This window comes from Tachypleus tridentatus, chromosome 10, assembly GCF_004210375.1.
Source record: "Tachypleus tridentatus isolate NWPU-2018 chromosome 10, ASM421037v1, whole genome shotgun sequence".
Taxonomy (NCBI): Eukaryota; Metazoa; Arthropoda; class Merostomata; order Xiphosura; family Limulidae; genus Tachypleus; species Tachypleus tridentatus.
Window position 1 is genome coordinate 64,202,527 of NC_134834.1, and position 27,497 is coordinate 64,230,023.

At 32.3% G+C, this 27,497-nt stretch overlaps 1 protein-coding gene across 6 annotated transcripts in view; it reads right to left on the reverse strand.

The window, feature by feature from the left end:
• Nucleotides 1–12,465: 12,465 nt before the first annotated feature.
• LOC143229454 (zinc finger MIZ domain-containing protein 1-like) overlaps nt 12,466–27,497 on the reverse strand; it is a 177,362-nt gene continuing 162,330 nt past the window's right edge. For all 6 annotated transcript variants that reach the window (XM_076461791.1, XM_076461789.1, XM_076461788.1 and 3 more), the window contains 10 exons: nt 26,736–26,990; nt 25,328–25,472; nt 24,385–24,731; nt 23,809–24,069; nt 21,398–21,465; nt 20,322–20,467; nt 19,489–19,617; nt 17,624–17,790; nt 15,860–16,303; nt 12,466–14,378 (listed from right to left, as the gene is read on the reverse strand). In XM_076461791.1, coding sequence (XP_076317906.1) covers nt 14,190–14,378; nt 15,860–16,303; nt 17,624–17,790; nt 19,489–19,617; nt 20,322–20,467; nt 21,398–21,465; nt 23,809–24,069; nt 24,385–24,731; nt 25,328–25,472; nt 26,736–26,990 — 2,151 coding nt within the window. In that variant the 3' untranslated portion in view covers nt 12,466–14,189. The remainder of the gene's footprint in view (nt 14,379–15,859; nt 16,304–17,623; nt 17,791–19,488; nt 19,618–20,321; nt 20,468–21,397; nt 21,466–23,808; nt 24,070–24,384; nt 24,732–25,327; nt 25,473–26,735; nt 26,991–27,497) is intronic.

Consider the following 27,497-nt stretch of genomic DNA (forward strand, 5'->3'; position numbering starts at 1 on the left):
GTCATTGAAAATCTGTTGGAGAATTGTGACTCAAAAATAAAAGATGGTATTCTTCAAAAAGTAAATAATTTGCAATTAAGTCAAAGAACAATTGTCCACAGAATGCTAGAGTTAGCGAAAAACAGAAAATAAGTTGCTTGAACAAGTTTTGTTTGTTTGTTTTGAAATTTCGCACAAAGCTACTCGAGGGCTATCTATGCTAGCCGTCCCTAATTTAGCAGTGTAAGACTAGAGGGAAGGCAGCTAGTCATCACCACCCACCGCCAACTCCTGGGCTACTCTTTTACCAACGAATAGTGGGATTGACCGTCACATTATAACGCCCCACGGCTGGGAGGGCGAGCATGTTTAGCGCGATGGGGGCGCGAACCCGCGAATTACGAGTCGCACGCCTTACGCGCTTGCCCATGCCAGGCCACTTGAACACGTAAAAGACTGTTTATATTTTTCTTTAGCACTCAGTGAGTCAACAGATGTTAGTGACACTGCATTATATATTTTGGGTTCGATATGTAATTTCACATCTTTAAGTGAGGGAAGAAATGTTTGGTCTTTGTGGATTACGAGATCAAACATATGGAAAAGATATCTTTGAAGTATTTCTTGAAATGTAAAAAAAAATTCAATCTGGATTTTAAAAAGAAACTAGTTTCTGTCATAACAGATAGTGCTGCCGCCGTGGCTGGTGCGAAATTAGGATTTGTTTCTCTTTTGGAGCAGCATTTCATTGAAAATAATGTGAAGTCCGCGTTGCCATCTTTCCATTGCATTTTGTATCAGGAAAATTTATGTGCTCAGATGTCTAAAAGTGATGAATTGAAAAATTTGATCGACGTTGTTGTAAAAATTGTGAATTATATTAAAGGTGGAAGCTCTCTCATCCGTCGACAGTTTGTTGAGTCTTTGAAGAAAATCAGTGACTGTTCTTTTGATGATCTTACTGATTTTGCAAATGTAAGTAGAGGAAAAGTCTTGAAACGATTTACTTCCTTATTTCCTCAAATAAAAGAGTATCTTGTTGGAAAAGGTAAGATAAAAATTTCCCTGAAATTGAAATTTTGTTATGGCAGTGTGATTTGCACTTTCTGTGCGACATGGTGATTCACTTTAATAATTTCAACACGAACATACGAATACACAGTCTATTCATGAATTTCAATTAAAACTAAACCTTCTTGCGGAACAATTACAAAAGAATGGTTTTCTAGAAAATAATAAGGACTATAATTTCTCTGATGCTAAAGATGATCTCTATGTAAACTGGATCAAAAATCTCTCTCGAAAATTTGAATCACGTTTCTCCAAATTCAAGAATTTGAAATTGATATTTGAATTTTTGCATGATCCATTTCAGTTTGACTTAGGAAATTTCAGTAAGGATATTACATATCTTTTGTCTTTGGATAAGTGTGGATATGAAGACGAGATGCTTAGCATGCAAAGTGTAGAACACATAAAAGGTAAACAAAAACGTTCTTTCAGAGATATGTGGCTCACTATTCTGATAATTGAGAGTCTTCTAAATTTAAATATAGCAATTTGAAAATTATTTTTTGTGTTCGGATCCACATGGGTGTGTGAGTTAACATTTTTTACGCTAGATTTTCTCAAGTCTAGATACGGATCTCGGCTTATTGACATAAATTTAGAGGCAGAGCTAAGATGCTCATTGAGCATAGATATTAAGCCAAATTTCACAAAACTTGTTGATGAAATCCCATCAGTTTTCACATTGAAAGTTAGTTGAAATGCAATTATTTTGATTAAACTAACATCTTTCAATTTATTTTATTTATTTTTTTAATAGTGTGGTCAAGGTTGTTTTTATTAGCCACTGTTGTGGCCACTATGAAAAATAAGTTGCTCTCCCCTTATTTAGGGTTTCCCAGTGGATCAGCGGGTTCACAATGCTAAATTCCGGGATTCAATTCCCTGCTGTGGACATAGTGCAGACAACTCATTTTGCATCTTTGCTCTAAAAAACAAAACAAACCAAAAACATTTAATCTAGAGTTATGTTGAATATGTTTTCACTTTTCATAATAGCAAACTACTTAAATAGGTCAGAAATAAAGACATATACTCAGAACTGAGTTTACCAGATTAATTATAGTGTTCAAATTATGTTTCTAATAAAGATTATTAGAGTGCATTACTTCATCAGTTTGGTACCCTCGCTGTTAACATTATTTTTGGCAGTAAACCCGATAATATTTCCCATGATGTTACCATCCCAGGGGAACTTAATTTAGTTCTAAATCCATACACTAAGCTAATAATGCAGAATAATCGCTTTTTTTTTAATTTCACGCAAAGCTACTCAAGGGCTATCTGCGCTAGCCGTCCCTAACTTAGCAGTGTAAGACTAGAGGGAAGACAGCTAGTCATCACCATCCACCGCCAACTCTTGGGCTTTTCTTTTACCAACGAATAGTGGGATTGACTGTCACTTTATAACGCCCCTACGACTGAAAGGGTGAGCATGTTTGGTGCGACGGGGATTCGAACCCGCGACCCTCAGCTTACGCCTTAACCCACCTGGCCATGCCGGGTCGCAGAATAATCATTATGATAAAATGATAATTCTAAAATTAAATTAGAAATGAGAAATAATATATGTATATTAAATATTCTAACCAGCAATGGGTGTCCGCATTGTAATAAAACTTTCAATTGTTTAGGCCGTTGTTTAAGCATAAACTTCCATGCCGTGGTAAAAGTTTCATGTTTAGCTTCACCGTCTTACGAGGCTTAGGTTAGTCTTAAATCCATAAATTAAGTTAAACAGGTTGGGCGACAGATAAGAGAGACATAGTAACCTGACGGACACCTAATCATGAGATATTTTTTACCATAAGTTTTAGTTGAATGAATAACTACTGGTGGTCTATACAAATTTCATCTATTCAATCTGATTAAATAAAACTTTCGATTCTGTAATACTTCCTTATTGGTGCCGTGGTTGGCATTTGATGCACTTCTTAGTGTGTGATATTTTAGCCCTACAAGGAAATGCTTCTGTGAACATGAACTATCTGCCTGTTTGTATATAAAGTTTTACTCCTTACCTGATTATTTCTGTATCAAGTTTCTAAAACGTATGACATCACTTAGGATATAAATTTAACTTGCAAATTAAACAATAATGCATAAATATTTTAAAACTTGGATGTAACGATAACTGTTTTAATAAAAATCCATACCTAAATGAGCAAATTATTAATAACCAAATAAAACCTTCAGAGAGCCTCATAAGACCAAATTTAGTCATGTTACAGAAAAACGCATCACGATTTCTAATAAATTTATCAAAAATATCTCAGAATACAATCTACAGGAAACCCAATGTTGTGAATTTCTCACTTCTTCATCACACAGGACAAATATCACCGCACGAGATGTGTATATTACTACTAACTACATACATCCATATTTAGAAAACATTAATCAAAATATATATCCAGAAAGTTAAGGGAGTGGATTTTCCATTCCTTGTGTTGTATATTTCAAAAACACCCGAATTTTCTTTGATATATCTATTCTAATATCGATGTTCATTTGAGTTAAATTTATATTTAGAAATGTACATAACTCTCTATCTCTCTTGTCGTTGTTTGGCTACTTGTGTACCCAGAAGGGTCAGGTCCGCGTTGACCTCTTCATTCTTCCTTTACATTTCTATTCACAATTGTTAAAAGTATGTATAAATGTTACATGAAGGCCAGAGTAACCCGCACTTACTCAGGCCTCTATCAGGACAATGTCTATGTACTATCTACATATACATTTAGTGCAAATATATTATTTTTCTCTAAAGTTTGCATAACAGTTTGCACTATCACTTGGCAGACATTAACCAGAAAACATTTACATAAATACCCTTTCAATGCTTATTAGTTAATTCCTAAACTAATGTGAGGTCTAGTTTATAGGTGGCCTTTTTTCTTTAATTTAATATATATATTTATTGGGGAATGGTGTTTAGGGCTATCCACATCATGTAAGGTATCTGTCCAGTTCACATACTAGTTCGTTTTTTCTCCAATTTTTTTCAAAATAATTTATTGTACTGTGCAGGAGTCTATCTGCTATTGTTGCTACATTTGCGTATTTATGCATGGATTCTGACGAGGTAGTTCCAGATACTTTATATGTTGTTGTGAATATTGAATTGTTTGTAGTTTGGTCTGTAATATTTTTTCCCTTACATTTAACCATGCGGGGGCTAAATAGTCAATTACTGGTCTAATGTATGTTTTATATATTTTTAAAACATTGTCTACTGTTGCTCCACTGTTTTTACCAATTAGACTCCTAGCATAGTTTGTTCTTTGCCAGATTTTTGTTTTAATATTATTTAGGCGGTTTATCCATGTTAATTTAGAGTCAAATGTTAATCCTAAATATTTTACGGATGTAGCAGTCTGAAGGCATGTTCCATTCATATAAATCTCTGGTTGTACTTTTCTGTGCTTCGTTAACTTTGTGAATACCACTAGTTGGGTTTCAGTTATGTTTATTTTGATTCTATGTTTTCGACAACATTCACTTATTTTATTTAATTGTGGATAACTTATACTGCAAAATTTCCACGTATTCACTAAACTTGTAGATGATTCTCGACTGTAAGAATCAACAACGAATGTGGATACGTAAAACCTAGTGTATCGTCAGTATTGTTATGCAGGCTGAAATTTCTAGGAACTCTCCTCTAAAGTCTATAAATGTAACTAATGCGACGCGCAAAGAGACAATATATATTGTTTTATGTTTAATTGCGCATAAAATGTTCCAACTCTAGATATTTGCGTGCGTAATAGTTATAAAGCATATCCAAACGAAAAATAAGCAGTATGATTTTAACATACATTAAATCCAACATGATCTATAAGTCCTGTTTTCATTTTGCTTGTTCTGAATTTTACATACAAATGATCAAACTTTGTGTTAACATTTTACTCCATCTAAACATAGTAAAGCATGTAAAATTCATACTACGCTTTGTCAGAGTTTTCTAAATGAATGAATTACCGTAGAAAAAATAAATTACACGTATAAAAAGTTTCAGACACAGATTTGTCTAGTGCATAAACTGAGCAAAAAAACAACAACAAACAAACAACTAACATGTATCTCAGAACGGCTGGTATGGGTTTTAACACTTTTACTGATAAGGAGAGAACAACGTTTCGACCTTAACCTGAAGATGATCTAGGAAGGCCGACACGTTGTTCTCAGTGGCGTAGCTAAGGGGAGAGGGTACATCTGTCCCCGGTCGCAGCATCGGGGTTGGGGGCGCCAAATTGATGTTACATAATTAGGAATAAATTTCAGAATGAAATGTTTTCCCCTCTTAACCAATTAATGCCCAGTGTCCCATATATGGGAGTTGAAACGTCATGTGTTGCCACAACTTGGTTGTGATTTGGTCACGTTATACCATAACGCTGTCTAAACGTTGCGAAAACGTCAGCTTCCAACGTCAATTCCTGACGAATAATGGACGTTGCTATGTAACGTTGCCACAACGTCGTAATTGGTCACAGTTTTCTAATAAGTTGGCTAAACGTTATGAAAACGTCAAAATACAGTCACTTCATAGCGAATAATCAATGTTGTTATGTAACATTATATGCTGTAAATCAGTAATTAGAACGTAAATTACACGGATATTTCTCCAAACAAAGCTGGTAAAATTGTCTGTTACTTGATCCAGTTTTTGGAATGTTACCATGGCCTCAGCGCCCTGTACTTCGGGAGTAACCGAACGGATATAACAGATAATTGAAATGGGAGTTTAAATGACTTTACCAGACCCCGCAATTTTGGTAAATTTGGAAACGAAACCGAGGAAATCTGACTGAAGTATCTAAGCGAAGTTAAGAAAATCTAACACTGGACTAGATTGTGAATAGCAGATACGAGTCCGAACATTTCGCGCCTTTTCGGCATTGATCTTAAAATTGAAATGGGTGATCGCGCAACCGAACCAACGGCTGATTTGGAGTCTGACTTACCAAGAGACCAGACAAAAAGGAACTAATGTCCACAACTACTGAGAATAGCTTGAAACAGAGATGCATTTTTATGGAAAGCTCTTATGATACAGACTTGGATGGCTTGGAGATGTTCAGTGAAATAATGGATTGCCAAATGCTACTCAAGACAAGGGCTGACGTTAAGCTTTCGACACCAGAGGACCTGCTTCACTTCATTGTGCAGTATGGGGATGATGTATTTCCAAATGTGAGAGTTGGTCTGCAGATCTTACTGACTGTTGCAACATCTATTGCCAGTTGTGAAAGGTCTTTTAGAAAGTTAAAACTTATCCTGTCTTACTTGAGATCATCCATGGGACAGGAAAGATTGTCAGCCTTTACTTTGCTAAGTGTGAAGCGAGAGGTTACCGACAGCATAAATTTTGAGGAATTAATCGATAAATTTGCAGTAGCAAAGGCAAGAAGAATTTCTCATTGAAGTTGCATAATTACATCTAAAGCATTATATCAAACTATTTCTTTTACTTTATGTTAACTTTTCAGGTTACTATATCCAAAGTAATGTTTTAAGTTTTCTCAATGTTATATTTGACTATTATTTTAGTATAAAATAATTCTGCATCAATTTTTTCAGATGCATTCTTGTTTCTGATTCTGTCCTTCTCTGTTATTCAATTATATCTTCAAAGTACCATTGTTGCCTCAATTATTTCACTTTTTTCATCTCCTTCATACCCTAAAAATACGCCACGAAATGCAGGTTTTCATGTTCTAAAACTCATAAATTTCCGGGAAAGCATGACGGACCCCCTTATGGCTTACATTTTATCACGAGGGGGCGGGAAAACTTTGTCCCCGGGCGCTGAAAACCCTAGCTACGCCTCTGGTTGTTCTTTCCTTATCAGTAAAAGTGTTAAAACTCATACCAGCCGTTCTGAAATACATTTTTATTTCAAGTGGGTTTCTCGTCATCAATAAAAAAATATTTCGTAAGGTAACATTTGATCGCATACCATAAATGCTAATATTTTTATAAAAACGCTTTGTTATTTTGTATAGAATATCACAATTCATTTTGAAGTACAAAGTACTATAGAATTTTACCAGATTGTTTAGATATCTAGTCAGAATAACGTTTTATGTTAACACATAAGGACTCCACGTCACACATTTGAAATTCACGAGAAGCTGTGATTTTCCAATGAAACTTTTTGAATTAAGACGATTCAACTGCGTAAATATTTTCTATAGACAAAATCACTATTGATTTGTTTCCAGATGTACTGATACTGATATACTTATAACATAAAAGTCAATTACATGGTCTTGCTACATAATATAAAGTTTATAACATATTCCATGAACCCTGCCTTGATTATCAGATTAAGTCGACAAATTGCTTTAAATATGTTTTACTACTTGCAAACATTTTGTGTCTATTCTATGTATATTGTATACATTCACTTTATAATAGTCTGCAAAGAACATAAGTGATTTCATGTTTGTGTTTATACTTTAATAAACACAAAATTTTGAAAATTTAACAGACATTTTGTATGATTCAGACGAGATTATTTTTCTTATGCTAAGTAACTTGCCTTTCACATGTTTCACTAATATAATATAGCGTCAGTATTCAAATCTATAATATATGTTACTTCTCATTTGCATAGTTGCTCAAATACTTGACTATTGTTTGTTGATCAATTACCATAGGGACCTTTATATACCTTTTCTAGACTTCATTTACCTCAACAAGACACAACTACGTTGGTTTGTTCCTTCACACTTCCTGGATTCGCATCCTCGTCGCGCCAAACATGCTCGCCCTTTCAGCCATGGGGGCGTTACAATGTGACGGTCAATTATTCGTTGGTACAAGAGTAGCCCAAGAGTTGGCGGTGGGTGGTGATGATTAGTTGCCTTCCCTCTAGTCTTACACTGCTAAATTAGGGACGGCTAGCACAGATAGCCTCGAGTAGCTTTGTGCAAAATTTAAAAAAAAAAATCACACTTCTTCGAATGTTTTTACAAATCCACGTAACACAAATTTAACTACCAGTAATTACAGTTGTATATTGCAAGCCAGAATATTATGGTAACATTTTAATTTAGTTACTTTGTGAAACCATTACTTGTTTTTGTTAAATGTATTCTCATATTGTGCATTAAATGTAGAACACGATGGAGGAAGAAACGTCGGATATGATGTCACATCCAATTGACTTCTGACGACAGGTAGTAAGGTCTTGTGCCATTACTATTTGGCTCGACATGGCCAAGTGCTTAAGGCGCTCGACTCGTCATCCGAGGGTCGCGGGTTCGAATCCCTGTCACACCAAACATACTCGCCCTTTCAGCCATAGGGACGTTATAATGTTTCGGTCAATCTCACTATTCGTTGGTAAAAGAGTATCCGAAGAGTTGACGGTGATGACTAGCTGCATTCCCTCTAGTCTTACACTGCTAAATTAGGGACGGCTAGCGCAGATAGCTCTCGTGTAGCTTTGCGCGAAATTCAAAATAAACAAACGTTACTACTTCAAGCGCTGTTCACTGATAGGCAAGAGGGATGGAAAATGTGATAGCCAAACCGAAGAAAAGGGTTCCTTAAATGACCTGTGGTGAGTTTTTAACCCATCATAATATTTTGGAAGAGAACATTTTCAACCTTCTGTGCGTTACAGATGATCCATACCCACTTTCTGTACCGGAACATAGGCATAATTCCAGAAAATGAGCAAATAATATTTCTTCCACTTGCATCTTTACTTTTCTATTTAATTATTTACTTTTTGCGTTGTTTGTTTTCCAATAGACGATAAACACATTGAATTTGATAAGACCATCGAAAATGTACAGTTTAAAGTCGAAAATGCTATAGGCATAGAGGTTGGGTGCTTTATATTAAAACGATTGTGAAGCTTCATCCGTCAAGACATGCTCTACCTTAAAAGCATGCATCTTTAGAATATCTCTGCAGCATAGTTTTATTACAAAAGATTCCAAAGTAAGATTGTCATGTCCGAACTACACTATTCCTCATTGCTTTCTTTTCATAATCCATCTAGTATACGAAGATGATAGTTCAACAGCCCAGTTCAATAAAAATCCAGAGGCACTGCATCTGGCGACTTGACTGACATGTCTTCACATGGAATAGCATGAATATCTGTTCATCTTCCAGTGTTGTGATGTATGCAACCAATAACCAAGAGATATGATTGGAAATCTAACCTTGGTGAACCCATAACATATTCAATCCGTTCAGATGGAGTTTCTTCTTGACTATAATGCATATTGGAACACATGGACGACTTTTGTTACTCACCTTTGTGTTCACGGATTTGTACCTGCCGTTACTATTTGTTGTAGGTCTCTTTTCTGGGTGGTCTTATTGCTCCAAGTTGCACATTCCTTGGTTTTCCAGTACTGTTAAACACAAGAGTATTCTCGTTTTGAAAATTATTTTTGGAATGTATTCATATGGACTAGCGTTAATACTAGTTTCACTTTCTAGCGCCTTGAGGTATGCAATTATTGAATGGAAGATATAACTGGAAGTCTAACCTTAATGAATCTATACGTTGTTAAAACCGTTTACAGATGGAGATCCTTCTTGACTATAATGCATGGTATTACTTGGAATACGTGGAAGACTTCTGCTAATGACTTCATGTTCGTGGATTCTCACAGTACTTTGCTTACCACTAATTATTTTAGGTCTATTCAGGATGGTCTTATCACTTCAAAGTTATCTATATTCCCTTGTTTTCCAACACTGTTAAGTACAAGATATATTCTAACCTTTTACATTCTAAATTTGCAATATGAAAACATATTTATTATCTGAGTTCATAAATATTTAGCATCGAAAAGGCTTGTTACACCTTACGGTTAAACCTATCAATTTTCGGTGGCATTGCAATAGCTATGTAATGCCAAGCAATGTTAAAATAGATTTTCATACATGTCATTCCATTGGTATGTCTAGGGACATACAAGGCTAGAAACTGGGTTTTGATACTCGTGGTGGGTGGACCACAGATAGATCATTGTGTAACTTTGTGCTTAATATCAAATAAATCAAGTCAAATTATTGGAACTTTATTTGGGTTATGATTATCATGTGGCATGTTGATTTGGGTATTGAAAATTGTTTTAATATAATACACTGTACCCTATATATGTAAAAAGATTTTTAAATACATGAATGAAGAAGGCATAGTAAAAATGATAAGCAACAATGTGAATGGTGCCATCAAAAACTTACACAGATTACAACCATAAAGTCAATAAAATATAAATAATATACACAACAGAATAAAACATCTGGAAACTGCAATTAAATAATCCATAGAAAAGACACAGGTTGAAGTAAAAAATATGTATAAAAGATATGTGGAGAAGGGTTATACCAGCAAGGTCTAAAAAGCTATAGAAAATATACCGCAAAATAATAACAAAATAATAAAACATTGTGTGTCTGTGTCTTCCTTATAGCAAAGCCACACTGGGCTATTTGCCGAGTCCACCAAGTGTAATCAAACTCCTGAAAACACATTAGAAATATTGAAAAGAATTATAACAAATCAAATGTAAAAGAACATCAATGTCAGGTTAAAAACACCTTGAAATTGAATTGGCAAATGCCTGACCGCTCAAACACTTCAACTTCAAACACCACTAACTATGCAATATGGAACAGGAGAGCCCATCAGGTTAACATTTATTACTATTGTGTTACCTACAACTGAGGACTTTTCCAGCTACAGTGCTATGAATATTCTATTTCTGTATTTTAATGAAGAAATGGAAACTATCAACGTTAATATTTAAAAAAAAAAAAAGGTTTATTTGTGAAATTAAAATTTTTTGGCCTATGAATGGAAGTTAGATTAAGCTGGAATTTGAAGTATAATTTTTTTTTTCACAAGTAAGTGGACTAGAATTTTTTAAATATTTTTATGCATTATTCAAAGGAGCCCAGTTAACAATCAGAACTATTACTACAACAGTATTTTAAGGCTTATAAATTAATTTGTAGCTGTTGGTTCTTGTAATGGTATGTTTGTTTTGAGTTTCATGCAAAGTTACACAAGCTCTATCCATCCCTAATTTAATAGTCAAAGGCTAGATGGAAGGTAGCTAGTCATTACCACCCACTGCCAACTCTTGGGCTATTCTTTTACCAACAAATAGTGGAATTAACCATCACTTTAGAACACCCCCACAGTTGGAAAGACAAGCATGTTTGATAGGATAGTGAGTTGAACTCAAAACCTTGAGATTGCAAGTTGAGCTCTCTCACCATCTGGGCATGCCAGTCCTCTTGTAATAGACGCAAGAATGATATCTTGTAACAACCAATTTCTAACTATTATGACTTTCAGGTACGAAAAGAAATTCACCAACTTATATGTATTAATTCTGCAATGTTTTTAGAATGCTGAGGTTTATGCGTTCATAGTGGCTTAAAAGCAGTTGAGTGCAGGGTTCATGCAACTGCCACAAAAGGGAAATGCACAATGAATGTTATATTATGCCGTGTAACACATCTACACTTGGTAACGTTCTTACGAAGAAAATACAGCAACTTATAAATTTAAGAAAACATGAATATACAGAAAAGATTGCTGTTAGAATGTTGTCATGTAGTAAGCTGTTGAGAAATTGGTCCAACAGACTCGAAACTGTCATTGTGAGCTCTGATTTAAAACACCTGGAAATCAAACTGGTTCTTGTAATGGTATGTTTGTTTTCAGTTTCAATATTTGGAAATATACATTAATATCTAAAGGAATTAAATCATTTGCAAAAGTAGCTTGGTTATTAACATGTACATATGTACATCTCTCATTTACAGGGCAGAGAAAGAGCTAACTTTATCCTGATAGTATTAGTATTATTGTGGCTATTAGTAAGAGTAATAAATATAAAAAGAACTTGGTAATTACTAATATTCGTCACTTTAAATGTACAACTGGACACAAATCTTGTGTTGATAGAAACAAAATAAATACATTCTAGTATTTACTATTAACTAGTGTGGCTCTAAAATATTGCCCTTTATAGAAGCAATCTCTTAACACATTTTTCCAAATTTAATTACTGCTGTTTAAAAACAAATTGAATATCAAATTACTTTGTTTCTAACAGAAAGAAGGATTCAGATATATTTGGATGTTTCCTTGCTATGTGCAGTGTACATTTATTACGAATATCAATAATAATTTCATGATTTAATATATTTTATTTTATGAGAGATCTTATTCAACATGCTTATGCAACAAAAACTTAGCTAATGAAACATTTTTCAACAAATCTCTACACATAAGAAAAATAATAAAAATGGAGAAACGTAGTTAAATATATCAGGTGTTTTTAGAGATAATGTATAATTAATTAGGGCAATTACATACGAAATCCAAAGTAAGTATTCCAAAAGTAGGAACATAAGTCTGTATTGTTGTAACATAAAATCTTTATTGTATAAATATGCATATCTACACTAGTAGGACAGAACAATAAAAAATTACAATAGATGGCTTGATACAGGAGAAAGCCATATAGATGCCATGATTTGCAACTGTTTTTCATGTAAATCACTGTCATTTATGGTGCATGAAAAACATATCTAATTTATATTCATTTTGCACCAAAGTATCTCAAAATTAGTAACAAAAAAAAGAAAAAAAGGAACATTTGCAGAAAATAAAAAAGGAAATTACAAATTATAGTATTATATAACCCTTTCAGCAGTAAACTGTAATGTTACTAAATAATTTTTTCAAACCATAACAAAAGTTAAAAATTGATTAAAAAGAATGCCAAAGCTGTACAAAAGTGGTCTAGTAAAACAGAAAAATGTACTCTATGGAGGAACATCCTGTTTTTTTTTTTTGATTGAAGTAGATATAAAGAGTGGAAAATAACGGTATGAACATTAAGAAAGATATATAGAATAAGTAAATTAAGAACAAGGTGAATCTATACAGATTTTCCTACACTATATACATTGTCTGGCAAGACAGAATGCAAAAAATTGCCAAAACAAAATTTATTTTCCCACCCCACCTGTTAATACATAATCACCACAAATTAAATGTGAGCATTAGCATATTACACAAACAAACAGGACAGCACTAACAATGCAAAACTACATTAAGCAGCCAAGTCACCTGGCATAGCACCTTTTGGTTCATGCCACCTTAAGAATAAAACAGTTGCTTAAATTGGGAACAACATAATTTTTGATACTTATTTATGTAAATGGACAACTGGAAGTGATGAACAATGGTGCTCTTGAAGGATTCTTTGGCCTAGAATAAGTGGCAGTATGGTAGAGTCCAACTGACCAGATCAACAGAAGCACAGAAAATGTGAATGATGTGTTTATTCGGTAATGCATACTTCCGATTGCATCAAACTTCTTGGTGGCTAACTTTAAAATACTAACAAACTGACTTACACAGATATACATTGAATAAATAGACTGCAAAAAACAGATACCACAATACATGATAGTATGATTATACATATGTATATATGCAAGTTTTATACATATACAAGTATACATACATTTTTGTATGCATGTATACATGCACAAATACATATGCATAATACCTAACACAACAGTTGTCTACAAGCTGCTAACAGCTACATCCACATTTACTCAACATGCACATCTTGTTGCACAAAAATCTCTTTTACTTTCTTTGCCTTTCCTGAACTTTGCATAACATTATGGTGGCATGTTTATTTGCCTTCTGTTTCATAACTGCAAACACAACAATTAATAATCACTGAATTTTTATTTGTTTCTTTGTTCCTTCCCAAGTTCTTTCATCATGTGCTGTACAGAAAACATGAGGTAATGGAAAACAATGTTGTTCGAGTAATCACACAAGCTTTGACCAGTGTGGTTCAAAAGTGAATAATGAGTAGGAACTCACCAGTCTCATGTTTAATCTTTCTTACTCAGAATATGTTCAAAACTTATTTCATGTGAAGATTGGTGATAAGTCTCAGCCCCCAAAATAAAACAAAAACTTCTAAGAGGGACTTGCATATATTTTTGCAATACCCCTGTACAGTTCAGGTGAAACTGATCATCTTTCTTAAGTTTCTCCTGCTTTCCTTTTTATAATAGAACAGCACATAGTTTAAAAAATTCTCTGACAGTAAAATTTAAGATTCAAAAAATGCCAAGATGTCATCATTTGTGCTATTTGAGGTGGATGTTGTAGCACTGCTGTTTGTTGCTGTTGTGCTAGTTGTATTTCCTGAGGTGGTACTCAAATTCCCACTGCTGCTCAGCTCTGGTGGGTCCAGATAGGAGAGTAGCTCCATAGGATCCACTACACTTTCTGGAAGCAACTGTAAGAAAAAAGAAAAAGTCAAAAGCAATAAATAATTATTTTAAGTAAATATTGCATTGATAAAGTAAGAACTACATTCAATTAAAAACACAACCATAGGATATTAAACAAAAAAATAATACATAATTCCTTGAACATCTCAAAACTATAAGTTATGGTACTCTAAGTAAGTACTAACTGTCAATATTTACTTTATCAATTTAAAAAAAACAAACCTTTTTCATTTTACACTCTACATATTTTCTTTTAAATATGAAAATACTGCTTAACAAGCAGATCAGAAAAGAAACAAGAAATTAGATTTTCTTTTTGTTTGAAAGTTACTGTGAAATTTTCTTTAGTTAATCTGAGATATAGTTCTGTATCACTCTTTTCGAAGAATGCTATATTTTAAAGAACAGATAAAAGAATACTATCTAGTGTAAAAGTACATAGAGTATTCAGAAAACTAACTTTCCTTGTAACAGTTTCAAACAAAGAATTCACTATTTATCACTTAACAAAATAAATACAATTTCTCATACTTTAAATCCCCCTTTTTCTCCATATCTCTAATTATTTTATGGTTCATTCATTAAACAGTTAACTTTTTATTCACTATTTCTTTTACAGAAAATGAAACAGATGGTTGAGTATGTTATGTCAAAATTGTTTTGTATATGCAAAGCAGCAAGTTACATGTCAACCATAGCAGATGTAAAGACATAGTGTAATGTTGTTTATCAGAAATACATTTTGATGTTGTTTGGTTTTGGGAAAGGTAAGTAACAGCAATTTCTAATATAAAATATTCATGCATTAAGGTCATAAAATGTGTTAAGATTTGGGATTTACAATTTCCAAGCTTAGTATACTTCTTGTACTTAATGGCATTTGAAAACAAAAACATATGGATCAACTTGGGGGACTAGAACTACTGAGAAACAGATTTGCAACAAATGATATCCCAATCATAGTAATTAAACTGTGGCATCTTGTAACTGATGAGAATGCACAAAAAGAAGGGTTAGCAGAAAATACTGTCTGTGTGTTCCAGGCAACAGTAGGCAACATAATCAAGAAGGATTTACATCTGGAAAAGCAACACAAGTCATATCTAGCCATGATACATCCATTCAAACATCACCTACTACAAGCTACGACAGGCTGAAACTAATATTCCGTATGAAGACATACAAGCAAATATGGGTTTCTATACAAATGGACTCTTGTATGTTAGCTGGATTATAGAAATTTAGCAGTGTAAGACTATGCTTTTCACATGACAGTTTCACAATGGAGCCTTTTGCAATAGAAACTACATTGCAAGGCTATTGTCAAAAGTTGTGGTTATCAGATAGAGCATGACCAAACATGGCAGCATGGATTATAATGATGTGGCAAGGCACCAAAATGGTTTTAATACAATGTACTCTACCTTTGCACATAGCCTTCTAAGAAGGTTTAAATATAATACTAACTCAAGTTTATTGTACTTACATTAAGTCCTTCTTGACCTTGGCCTTCACCATCAATGACAGCAGCAGGGTCAAAGTTGAGGTCACTTAAATCAGCAGCATGAGAAAGTGAATTATCATTTGTCACTGAAGGAGGTTGACTATTGGCTGGATTGGAATTACTGCTATTGCTATTGGTACCATTGATTTCAGCATTGCTTCCATTAGGTCCAACAGATGAAGGAGGAGGAATACTTGGAGGACCTCCATTACCAGGTGTATGGGGTGTATGAGGTGTGTGTGGTGTATGAGGAGTGTTGGGCCCATGCTGCATCATGCCTTGGCTTTGTGTAGATGATGGTGTGGGTGGTGCATACTGTTGATGGTTCGTTGAATGCTGAGACTGGCTGATCCCAGGGGCAGAGGAGTTTGAAGGATGGGGCATCTGTTGGCTACTCTGGTCATGCAGGTTAGGAGGGCACATTTGCTATAACAGAAACAAACATAAAACGTTTTTTGCCTTTACTTACAATGTTTTATAAGCATTCTCTGTGTTGCACATGACAATAAGTAAAGTCAATAAATAATATACATTCAGAAACTATCCGAAGTTTCATAGAAGTACATTTAATATTAAATGTGAATATTAGTGTAGCATTGAAACTTGTGCTAGGAATCCCTGGGTACACCTAATACAACTAAAAGTAGGTAATGTAAATATTTGAATAAGTGAATTACTTATAATGTAACTTCCAATAACCTTTAATACAACAGAACTTAAATATTTATCTAACTCACTGCTATGTTGCTACAATTGTGCATATGCATTGAAAAGAGATATATTTCTATGTATATGGTAGAGGGAATAATGTGACATTAAATATAGATAAATAAACTGCATATTTTACAGATAGCATTAGAAGCACTAATTTATCAGTGCAAGGCTTTGTTTTTTCATACTTAGAAAAGAGCGAAAATATACATACTTATAAATTCTATAAAAAATGTTCTTAGCTAAAGATGTTTACAGAAAATAACAATTAAAAGCAGTCACTATTCTAAACAGCAACTGACACACAAAATTCTAAGCTACATTTTAATAAGTTGTGAGCAACGTGGCCTGTGACTTGTGTGGCACATACAATTTGCCTATGAAACAGCATAGTTTACAGGGGTCTCATGGTCATAATATAACATAGGGAAACTTAACTGCATAATCAATGTTTCATTTCAAAGTAACTTAGTGAAGATTAAAACTTTTTTGTATACAAAAAATTTTAGTTGGTTAAAAAGCTAGAAAAGATAAGGCTTATTCCCCTCATCAAAAATATAACTGGTCTGACTTATTTACTAATCTACAATATTTCAACTCTTTGTACAATAATATGCATGAAATCATTAAAAACTGCCATAACAAGTTACTAAACTTTTACAAAATTAAAAGGCTACCTCTACTAATATATACTTCAGGTTGTAAATGTTCTGCATCTAAATCAGCACAGCTAAAATTTTGAGGCTACGACATTTTTTTGGAAATCTGAAAAATCACAAATAATCAGAAAACTAAACATACTACCTTATATACAAAAGATGTTTTTGAAACTCCATATAAGTAAAACTGTAGGTTCTTTAATGAGGTTCATGATTTGTTTCACTAAATAGGATATATACAAACTGTAACTGTGAGGTGTGTATATGGTTTCAACAGTTTGACAAGCTCCAAACCAAACAATCAAGGGTCAGGAGGTGTTATTAGTTAACAAAAATGAAGGAAATGTATGTATGCTTGATACATAAAAATACTTACCTGTTCATGCTGATTTAAAGACTTTTCCATTGCAGCAAGCGGGTCTAAAGAGGCAACACTCTCATTCAGATGAGCAAGTGGGCTCCCAAAGTCAGAAGAAAAGTCATAATTTCCATTCATTCCTCTGTAACTCATGCCATTTGGAAGATTGGGACCATTGGCTATAGCTGATAAAGAAAGAAGCACAAAATAAACCATATGTAGATTGTTTGGATTGACTTTAAAAAAAAAACCTATACACTTTTATTCTATTTTAATAAATAAAATAACAAAATTTCAATTAGTATTTTTTTCAAGTAAACTGCATACATAATGAGAAGGTACTTGATAATACAGAGAAATAACAACAGGACCTTAAGGGGGAGAGGAAATATCTTCTTCAGTTTGTTTACCATGAGGTAATACTTGGCACATCCACTGTTTCTATTGCTGGGAGCTATATGGAGGTGTTTTGATAAGTTTTTCATACTAAATGTAAAGATGTACCCTGTGTAGGGTCGTTTTTCAATAAATAAATGCAGTGAACTACCCCAAATGAAAAAGTAATGGCATTTCATCAAATTTCCCAATTTTCCCCAGTTCTGAAGAACATTGAATGCTTGGTTACAAATGTTTTAAAAAGGGAAAAGATAATTGGCAAAAATCAATCACCAACAATCAATATTATAGTAGTATTCAATTAGTACCTCATTGAAATAAAAATAGAAGACAATTTTCAGATGTATGGAGACAGCAGAAACAAAATGCCAAGTCATTTTAGTTTATTCCAGGGATTTAGTTGTTTTGTATAAACAATATTTTTGTATGTGCAAATACACTGGTTATAAAAAGTTATTTTAGCATGTTTGATCACTTAAATAAGACAATTTCATGCAAGATTATGATTCTATTTGAATGTTATGAGTTTTGTGCAGTGATGCTTATGGGAAAACAAAAAAAAGAAATCTGTTACTGGAAAAAGTAAAAAAAACAAAAAGTAAGACTTTGCCCATAATTTACCATAGTGTTTGAATCAGTTTTCAACAGAAAAACTTATAAGCAGTAATCTATGATGTACCAAAATATGTAATACAATTGAAATTTGTGTCAAAGGTCAAATTTGAAGCAAAACAGTACTGTGAATATAAGATATGAATTTAAACTATTTAAGAAGTGTTTTCACATAAATGGCTTCATTTTTTCATGTTACGTACTCTATGATTTTTACTGTTGCAAAATGAAAAAAAAATCACATCAATAAGCACTATAAGATTTTGTATTGTTATCTCAGTTGTAATAATTTTAAAAATTATCCAACATTGTCTTTGAAATCTTAAAATATTTTAAATTCTGGATTAGGGCAACAGTAACTCACTCAAGATGCAAGGTTTTATTTAGATAAACAAGATATAACACCTAATGTTATGTATTGAATTAGCATTGACTCTCTCTTAATATTTTCATGGTATGTTAAATTTTTCAGTCTTTAACAAACATGTTACCAAAATAAAATTGTCAAAACATTTTTTTTTTGCTCTTTTCATAGTGTGAACTTAACCTTCAAACTACACAAGATAAAATCGATTATCATACTTAGTGACAAACATTTATCTACAAAGATTTATAATTAAGAACATATAACAGCTAAAGTTCATGTTTTTTTATTAAATAACCAAATTGCATTCTTATATTAGGTGATGATGAAAAACATTTGAAATGTATCTTGTAACCTGTTCAAACAACTTTCACATAAAAAGTCTTGGTTTAGTAAGACCTGCAATACCAAATTTTCATACTGCAATTCCATTATGTTGGTTTAAGGCTTTCTTAGCAAACTCTTTCAACTACACAATTTTACAGTGACATTTCAGGATGGGTAAACTTACACTGCATATCTGGTGGGGGCATAGCAGCAAAGGGTGATAAAGCTTGTCCCATTTCCCATGTGCTTGTTGTTGGCATTGTCATGCTACCAGGAGACATGGCTTTAATTTTCTTCTGAGCAATGCAAGGATCTGTTCAATAAAGAAGAGTAAGTCTTAATTTTTTTTTCCCTTCAAGTGTTCAAACTTTAAGCAAATATCTTGCTATGTAGTTATAAAAGATTAGGTTATACAAACATAAAAGTACCGAAAGGATAAAACACAGCCAGAGGTTAAGTTGTAATTCCTTAGTTATCTAACAATAAAAAATGTTATTAATGATAAATAATAACATTTTTAGAGATTTCGCCACTTGTAAGTTATAAAGTTTTATACAAGAAGCAATTTTTTCATAAATGTTCTACATTCAGAAGTTCTTTAATTTCATGTAATGAAATATTTAATATACCCAAACTTATATTCAAAGTTGCAGCATGCAGCTACTATACACGTGCTCACAATTTAAGATTTGTATGAAACATTCTATTTCCCAAAATGTTTAGTACTTTTAAAGCTTAAATGTGCACCTTTAAGTTTACATTTTATTATACGAAGTAATGTATTATGGCTATAATATTAAAATTTTGATGCATCTTATTTCAAATTAAGGACTGTGTTATTACTTCTAAACAAAATGTTTGAATACATTAAAAACGTTATTGATGAAATGCTGTAAAATTGCTTAAAAATTGAATTTCTATCACACTTTTAAGTCCTCACACACAAAATATTAAATATGTGTACTTAAAAATGTTCTTATAAAACTTTAATAAACTTTCATTTCAAAAGAGTTATACCTTGATCATGCTCAAGTTTGGGAGCAACAGGTTTCCAACTAGCAGTAGCATCCACTGTTACTTCATCTACATCAGAATTAGTGAGGTTTGTCAAAATAGCCCAAACATACTGATCAACTTCTAGACCTTCCAAGTATGCTGTTTTACTAAATAAAAATGTTTGTAGATTGTTAAAATATAAATTCCATAGCAAAAACAAATGTAAATAACATTTTTACAGTGAAGTAGATCTGTTTTTTTTGCCATTATTAAAAAGTTTCACTTTGTACAGAAGCAATGTTTTAGGCAAACAAATAAATAAATAAATGTATATGAGAATTCTTTGCTTAAACTTCACAGTTATGATAATCAGAACAGTTTTTTTTTCTTATCATAATAGTTATGTTTTTTCAAAAACATAATTAAAAATGTATTTGTTCCAAAATCAGTTATAACTCTTCTTCCACAAACACTTTAATTTACACCATTTTATGCAATTACTTTATAAATAAATATGGAAGTTACAATCTTTATGTTACATGAGTGTACTTTTATCACATATTTTAGACTATAAAATATTCTGAAGTTCAAATCTTTGTAAACCATTACAAGTTTTGTGCAAAGGTAAAAAATAGTTATATAGTAAAGATACTCATCGTAATTACCTACCATATTCCAATTTTTGCATGTTTTAGCTTTCTGGTTTATTATTATTTCTGGTAATCGTAAACAGTAGTTTGTTTTACCCACCATCATTCCTCAACTTTAACAGAAAACTTGGCCTAGTTAACTAATGAATGAATATTTACTGTAGAATTCTTATCAATATTATAAGTGTAGCTACCAATTTAGCTGTTGACCTTTATTTCATTCCTTTATGTCACATGCTTGATCCTCTTTTTGGTCACACCTTTTGCTTCATATCTAAGGTGTTTTTCATTATCTAATAACCATACATTATTAAATATCATTATAAATGACTGATTTTGAGCTTAGTTAAAATTATTTGGCTTTAATAAAACCACTTTATGACTATTTTAAGAAAACTCAATGTATCTGTAAAAAAAATTCCTTGACTCAAATATCAATATACTTACTTGCAAACTGGGCATCTCCATGCTCCTCTTTCACAGTTCATCTGGAGGTAGGATTCGAGGTCAAAACACTGTAAGATATTCAGTATAGTGTTAAATAATGTGAAATTGGTGCACAGCTATCATAAAATAACAGTTTACTATCGTGATAAAACAATATGAAAATATTACAAAACTGTCACTGAAAAATGGCATACTATACAACACTACTGTTAAACCAAATACAAAATTATCAATAATATGACGTCAAACAATGCATAAGACTACCATATATAGAACAGTGGACTACAGAAATTTTTTAACCCTAAGTCATCTGGTGGCTCTAAAATACAGGTTCAATTCACAGCAGTGGATGAGACAGCAGGTGTAGCTTTGCACTAAAAACAACTGACTGATGTCTAAGCTCAGCATCTTCTTGGCAGCTTTTACAACAGTAGCTTTTGTAGATAACTCTATTGAAAACTAATGTCACTATGTCTTTTTAATACCTCATTTGAAATAAACCGGCCATTTACTATAAAAAATCTCTTGAGCAATATAATTCTTACAGAATCTTGTAAGTTTATACATACATTTTTTTTTATAAAATCATTTGCAGTAAACAAAAGATCATATACAGCAGAGAATTGCTATAGAAATTCACAATTATATTTTAAATTTTTATTGCATCTTTGTAATTATTACATAAAGTATAAACTTAATTGAATGACCACAGTATGGCATGTAAATCCTAAACTATGAATGTGTGACATATAAGGAAAGGCAAAGAAGAACATGAAGCAAACAAAAGTTTGCAGAACCTTCAATCCATCAAATTTCCATTTTTTTGTTTGGTTTTTCATAAAAGTAGAAAGTGTGCCGTGTCATTCTACATTTTGGCCCAGGGGAATTTCAGCCATTAGACATAAGTTTTAATTAGACTTGCCATGCTTCAGTCTATAGGATAGTCAACATTGATACATCTTGGCTTGTTTTCTACAATCACATTCAATAATTTACTGGGTTAGTGTTAAGATGTAATGGTTCTGATAGTAATTCAGTCAATGCTCAAACATCTAATTCCATTTACAACATAGTGCTCTGTTGGAGGAAAGGATTCATGTCTGTAAAGAGTAGCATGTGCTAAAGTTTCTTTACTGATATCAATGTTTCCATTTTGAGTATCACTGCCCTAAAGAACATTCTTTGCCAATTATAAATTACTGTTAAAGTTAGATTTAATTCATTAAACTAAACACTATAAGTTTTATAAACCTTGGTGTATATCCAAACTATTAACAGTAAAGACTGATTTTATTCATGTTTTCATGAGATAATTTGAAATATGATCAAATTTTACATTTCCACAACGAGGGAGAATATGTCTTTAGTTAGATGTGTTCCAGTTAGTTTAATCTATTTTCAGATATATTTTCTGCATGTGGTTAGTGGCATCTTTGTACATCAGATATGAGAAGGCTATAAATTTGCATTGATCCTCTAATTTAGACAAAGGTTACATACTATAACAATTGTTGTATAAGGCTTATAATTGCTTTAACATTAATAGTCTTGCTTCCATGTAATGCCCTCCAGGAGTAAGAAGTCCTACCAATTTTGAAAAGTTTTAGAGAAACTGTGGTATCACAGTTATTCTGATTCCTGTCTTTGTCTCATGTAGATTATTACTGAAGCTTGCAAGTAATATGGAAAGCCCTAACATACTATTAATTGTATTAACAATGATTTTATTTGTTTGCTTGTGTTTGTTTGCTTTTTCTTTGCTGTCCATGTTAATTTTATTTTCTGTGTAACATTTCTAGCACCTGCCATCTTGTAAGTACTTAAAACTTCTGTTGGAAATTAGTGCTCTTGAAATCCCACTAATTCTTATAATCTCAAACACAATTCTAGTAAGCTGACAATTTTCTGTTTTACAAATATCCAAAAAATATATTACAATTTGTAATGTTTTCACTGTAGAATGTTCTCATTGCTTTTCCAGGATTTCAAAGAAGAATTCAATTCTCCAGGAAATAATAATAATAATAAACATTTGTACACCAAAATAACCATATATTTGCAAGCAAAAATTATCTTTTGAAGTATTCAACAAAAAAGTAACATTTCTCCCAGTTGTGTGCATATATACAAAATTTTACCCAAAAAGCAAAAATACAATCCTTTGCAAGTTGTGATATCACAAGAGAAACCTCTGTATATACTATCATAGCACTAATCATGTAAACATTGTACATCAACAATGTTAAGATACTTTATATAAAGATAAAGAACAGAAGCAAATCATGGTAAAAAAAATCAAATATATATATAAAAAAATAAGATATAGCTCAGTATAATTTTTTATAGCACATGTGACAATATTTTCCAAAGAAGTGAAATAATCAAAAATATATTTTAACTTGAGCTCCAACCTGTATGTGTTTGCAGTCTTGTCCTCTAGCAGGCAACGCTACCCTTTTAAATGTAATAGGACACTTCAGTGAAACTTTCATTGCTGTCTGTTCTACACCATCTTCACCATTCATTGCACTGTTTGTAGCTGCTACACTGTTAAAATTCCTTTTGATTTTGGAAATACAATGTTCCGCTGGAAGAAGCCTGTTTCGTAAAAGTCCTTGGAGTACTGATCGCACAGTTGGTCGATGGACAAGGTGTAACAAAAATAAATGAGACTGAAAAAAGAGAGAGGAAGCAAAACATAATATTTTTAACAACTCAAAAAACTTGCAGCAAAGATATTATTTTGTACCGGTGTAGTTAACACCATGTATAAAAGTCATACTTCACATCACACTTTAGTGGTGTCCTTACAATTTAAAGCTGTAAAACACTTCAGACTACAAAAACACTTACATAATTTACAATATAGCCAATCAAGCTAAACTTTGTATATCATATGTTTTGCAAATAATAATGTATAGAATGTTGTTCTGAATAAAAGAAACAATAAAAATTTACAAATACAAATGAGCAAATTTACTACTTACACAACAACAGGCTGTCACAGTAATCTGTATTGTGTTACGGCCTGGCTGACACACTTCCTTCAGATACAAAGGTTTATGAGAAGTCTTGTTTACTCCCCTATCAATAGGTACTGGAGTTGCATTCACAGACACTTGCACTGATGCTGGCCAGTTGGTGTTCATTTGTCGGTCTTCATGATGAAAACACTTCAACTGCAGCTCCAGGTCAGACCTCCACATTAATGTTTGGTAGACTGATGGTTTCAGTTGGAAGAAATGGTTACTAACGGCTAGGTTGTGCTCTAGCCTGAAGGGAGGCAGGATGATCCCATCCCTGACAGGAAATGTTAACCTCAACTCATCATCTTCTAGGGTAAAAAGTAGAATTCAAATCCCCAAATATCAACTTTTGCATATGATAATTGGTGTGAATATATTTTGAGATTTGTTTGTTTTATAAATTTTAATTCAAAGTTAAGATTTAAAAATTCATCTTGCTTTCATACAATCATGTTGAAATATATTCCAGATGTTAACTTAACATACAGTTCATCAAAAAGATAAAATCAATTGTTTATGTCCATTACTTAATGACACTTGAACATCACAATCTGTAACTGATGTTTTTGCTTTTAGGATTAATTTACTTTGATGATCTGATGACAGTTTTAAAACACATAAATAATAACTTTTAATTAGCAGAATGTTATACCTCATAAAATATTCAATAATAAAAATATCCTATTTCTATAATATCTCAAAGACAACCTATTTGTTAAGTTTGTTGGCTTTAACCTTAGTACTTAAAGTAATGACTGCACACATTTTCAAATAATCAACACTGAGCATCGTACTTATGTGTGACTAGTAGCAGCATGTGGTTTTTACATATAAAAACAGACAGACACACAAAGAGTATCACTTTACCTACAGTATGACTTGTAAGAGCATAAGTTATACCTACTTGGAGGCATTGGTGGCTTCATGTCAGGATATGAGGGTTTTATATCACCTGAATTTGGTGATATGTAGGGAGGCATACTAGATGCTGGAGTTAATGGTGGTGTGGGATTACCAGGAATTGGTGAATGTTGATAGCTCATATTTCTCTGAAAAATCAAAATTGTGTGTTAAAAACCAAATACAAAACAGTTATTTGTTTTTTCTAATACTTAATATGAAGTGCCAAAATAAAATCATTAATAAAAATAAAATGAAGTATTTGCATAGTAAAGGAAGAAAATATAAAAATGAACACTAAACAGTTAAAAAAAATTCAATATAAAGCTGTAGCCTAATTTTATTAAACTGCTAAACTTGCACTTGAATTAATTTGATAGAATTGTGGCCTCAATTTAATGATAATTACATTATACCTTGTATTTTTGAAGACTACATTTGTCATTGGCCTTAATGAAGATCTAAGTATAATTTGAATGGATATCACAATCATCAAAGGTATCTTCCAATATATTTGAAACTCATGAATTTGAAAAAAAAAATGTATTTAAAAATAGCATATCCTAGAAGTTTTTAAAACTCATGAACAAAATCATTAAGGAATCACATTTTCAGTTCAACAGAATTCTCTGATAAAATTCATGGAATGGGTTTGGAGCCAAGACTGGCTTCTTCTCCTATTGATTTGTTTTTCTGTTTCCATGACCAAATACTGAATGCAAGAAAGCTCAGCATTTTTCAACCTTTTGTTGTATCACAACTATGTTGATTTTAATTATGTTATTTTTAAATACTGTGAACATGTTTCATTTTCACAATTTTGTCAACAATGAGTTTTACAACTACAAGTAGACAATAACATAATTCTGCTTTCCTATACTTTGGTTCATAATATTAGTGATAAATATGAATGTTAAACATATATCAACTTTTAAAGTTTACCTTAATTCTAAAACTTTTCTATTACATAGAAAAACTGATTAAGATCTCGACACAAGGTGATTCCAGACTCTTATTAAAGATAATGTAAATATCAAAATGATAAGGAAGCCAAAAGTGATGAAGCATCTCTTTAAGTAAGTCTATGTAATGATCCATCCAAATTATTTAAAGATATGAACTCTGTATACCAATATTGAACAAAAACTCTGTACAAAAGAGACTACTTATAAACATATTAAGGCCACACCTCCATCATTTTAATTCAGACTTGAGATTACAATTTCATGTATAAATATACTGCTTACAAAACTTGTCATTCTTATTAAACTCACTGTTTATTAATCATATTTAACATCTACAATACTTATTCAACTCAAGCTTCTTTATACACACAGATATATAAGTACATTTTGAAACCCGGTTTTCTCCCTTACAATCTTAAAGTGTTTTTTTTTCAGATTTTATTTCACCTGAAAGTTCTGAGGTGTCATGTACTGATTCCCATTATATTGTTGTTCATATTGAGTCTGTTGAGGAACCCCATTCATGTGATTCTGTGGGTAATACTGTTCCTGTTGAGGTGCATATGGAGATGCTTGAGGTCTTATGGAGGGTCGCATCTGTTGCTGAGGAGGGTAGCCACTCGACGGTAAGGGCTGTTGTTGTATGGATGGAGGAAACTGGGGAGGTTGTTTAGGGTATTGTACTCCCTGACCACCATGAAACTGAAAGATCAGTTGTAATAAAATATACATTATATAACAAAATCTGCATTAATAATGAATAGTGTTTCAACTTTGATCTCACAATATGCAACAATGAGTAAAGAGAAAATAAGTTGCAAAACTAACACCAAAAATTTAAGAAAGTTCTGAATTAGAGTTAAGTAATAATGGATATGAAACTAGCTATATCAAACTATGTTATTTAAAATCTTCAATTGAATCTAATTTTCACTTTTGAAACCAATACTGATTAGCCTTCTCTTGAATATCAGCTAATGGAAAAAAAATTCAGCATTTGCATTTGTTGAAAAATAAATTTCAAAGAGATTTACAACTTTGCAGCATGTAAACATTGCATATTTTATAAAATACTTAAATATTACACCATTAAGTCTGTTTCCTATCAACATAACTTTTGGAAGTATGAAAAAAAACAAGCAGAAGCTCCAACAATTGTCAACTGTCACAATCCTGTGAAGTAGTATGTGTGTGTGCATTTTCTTAGAG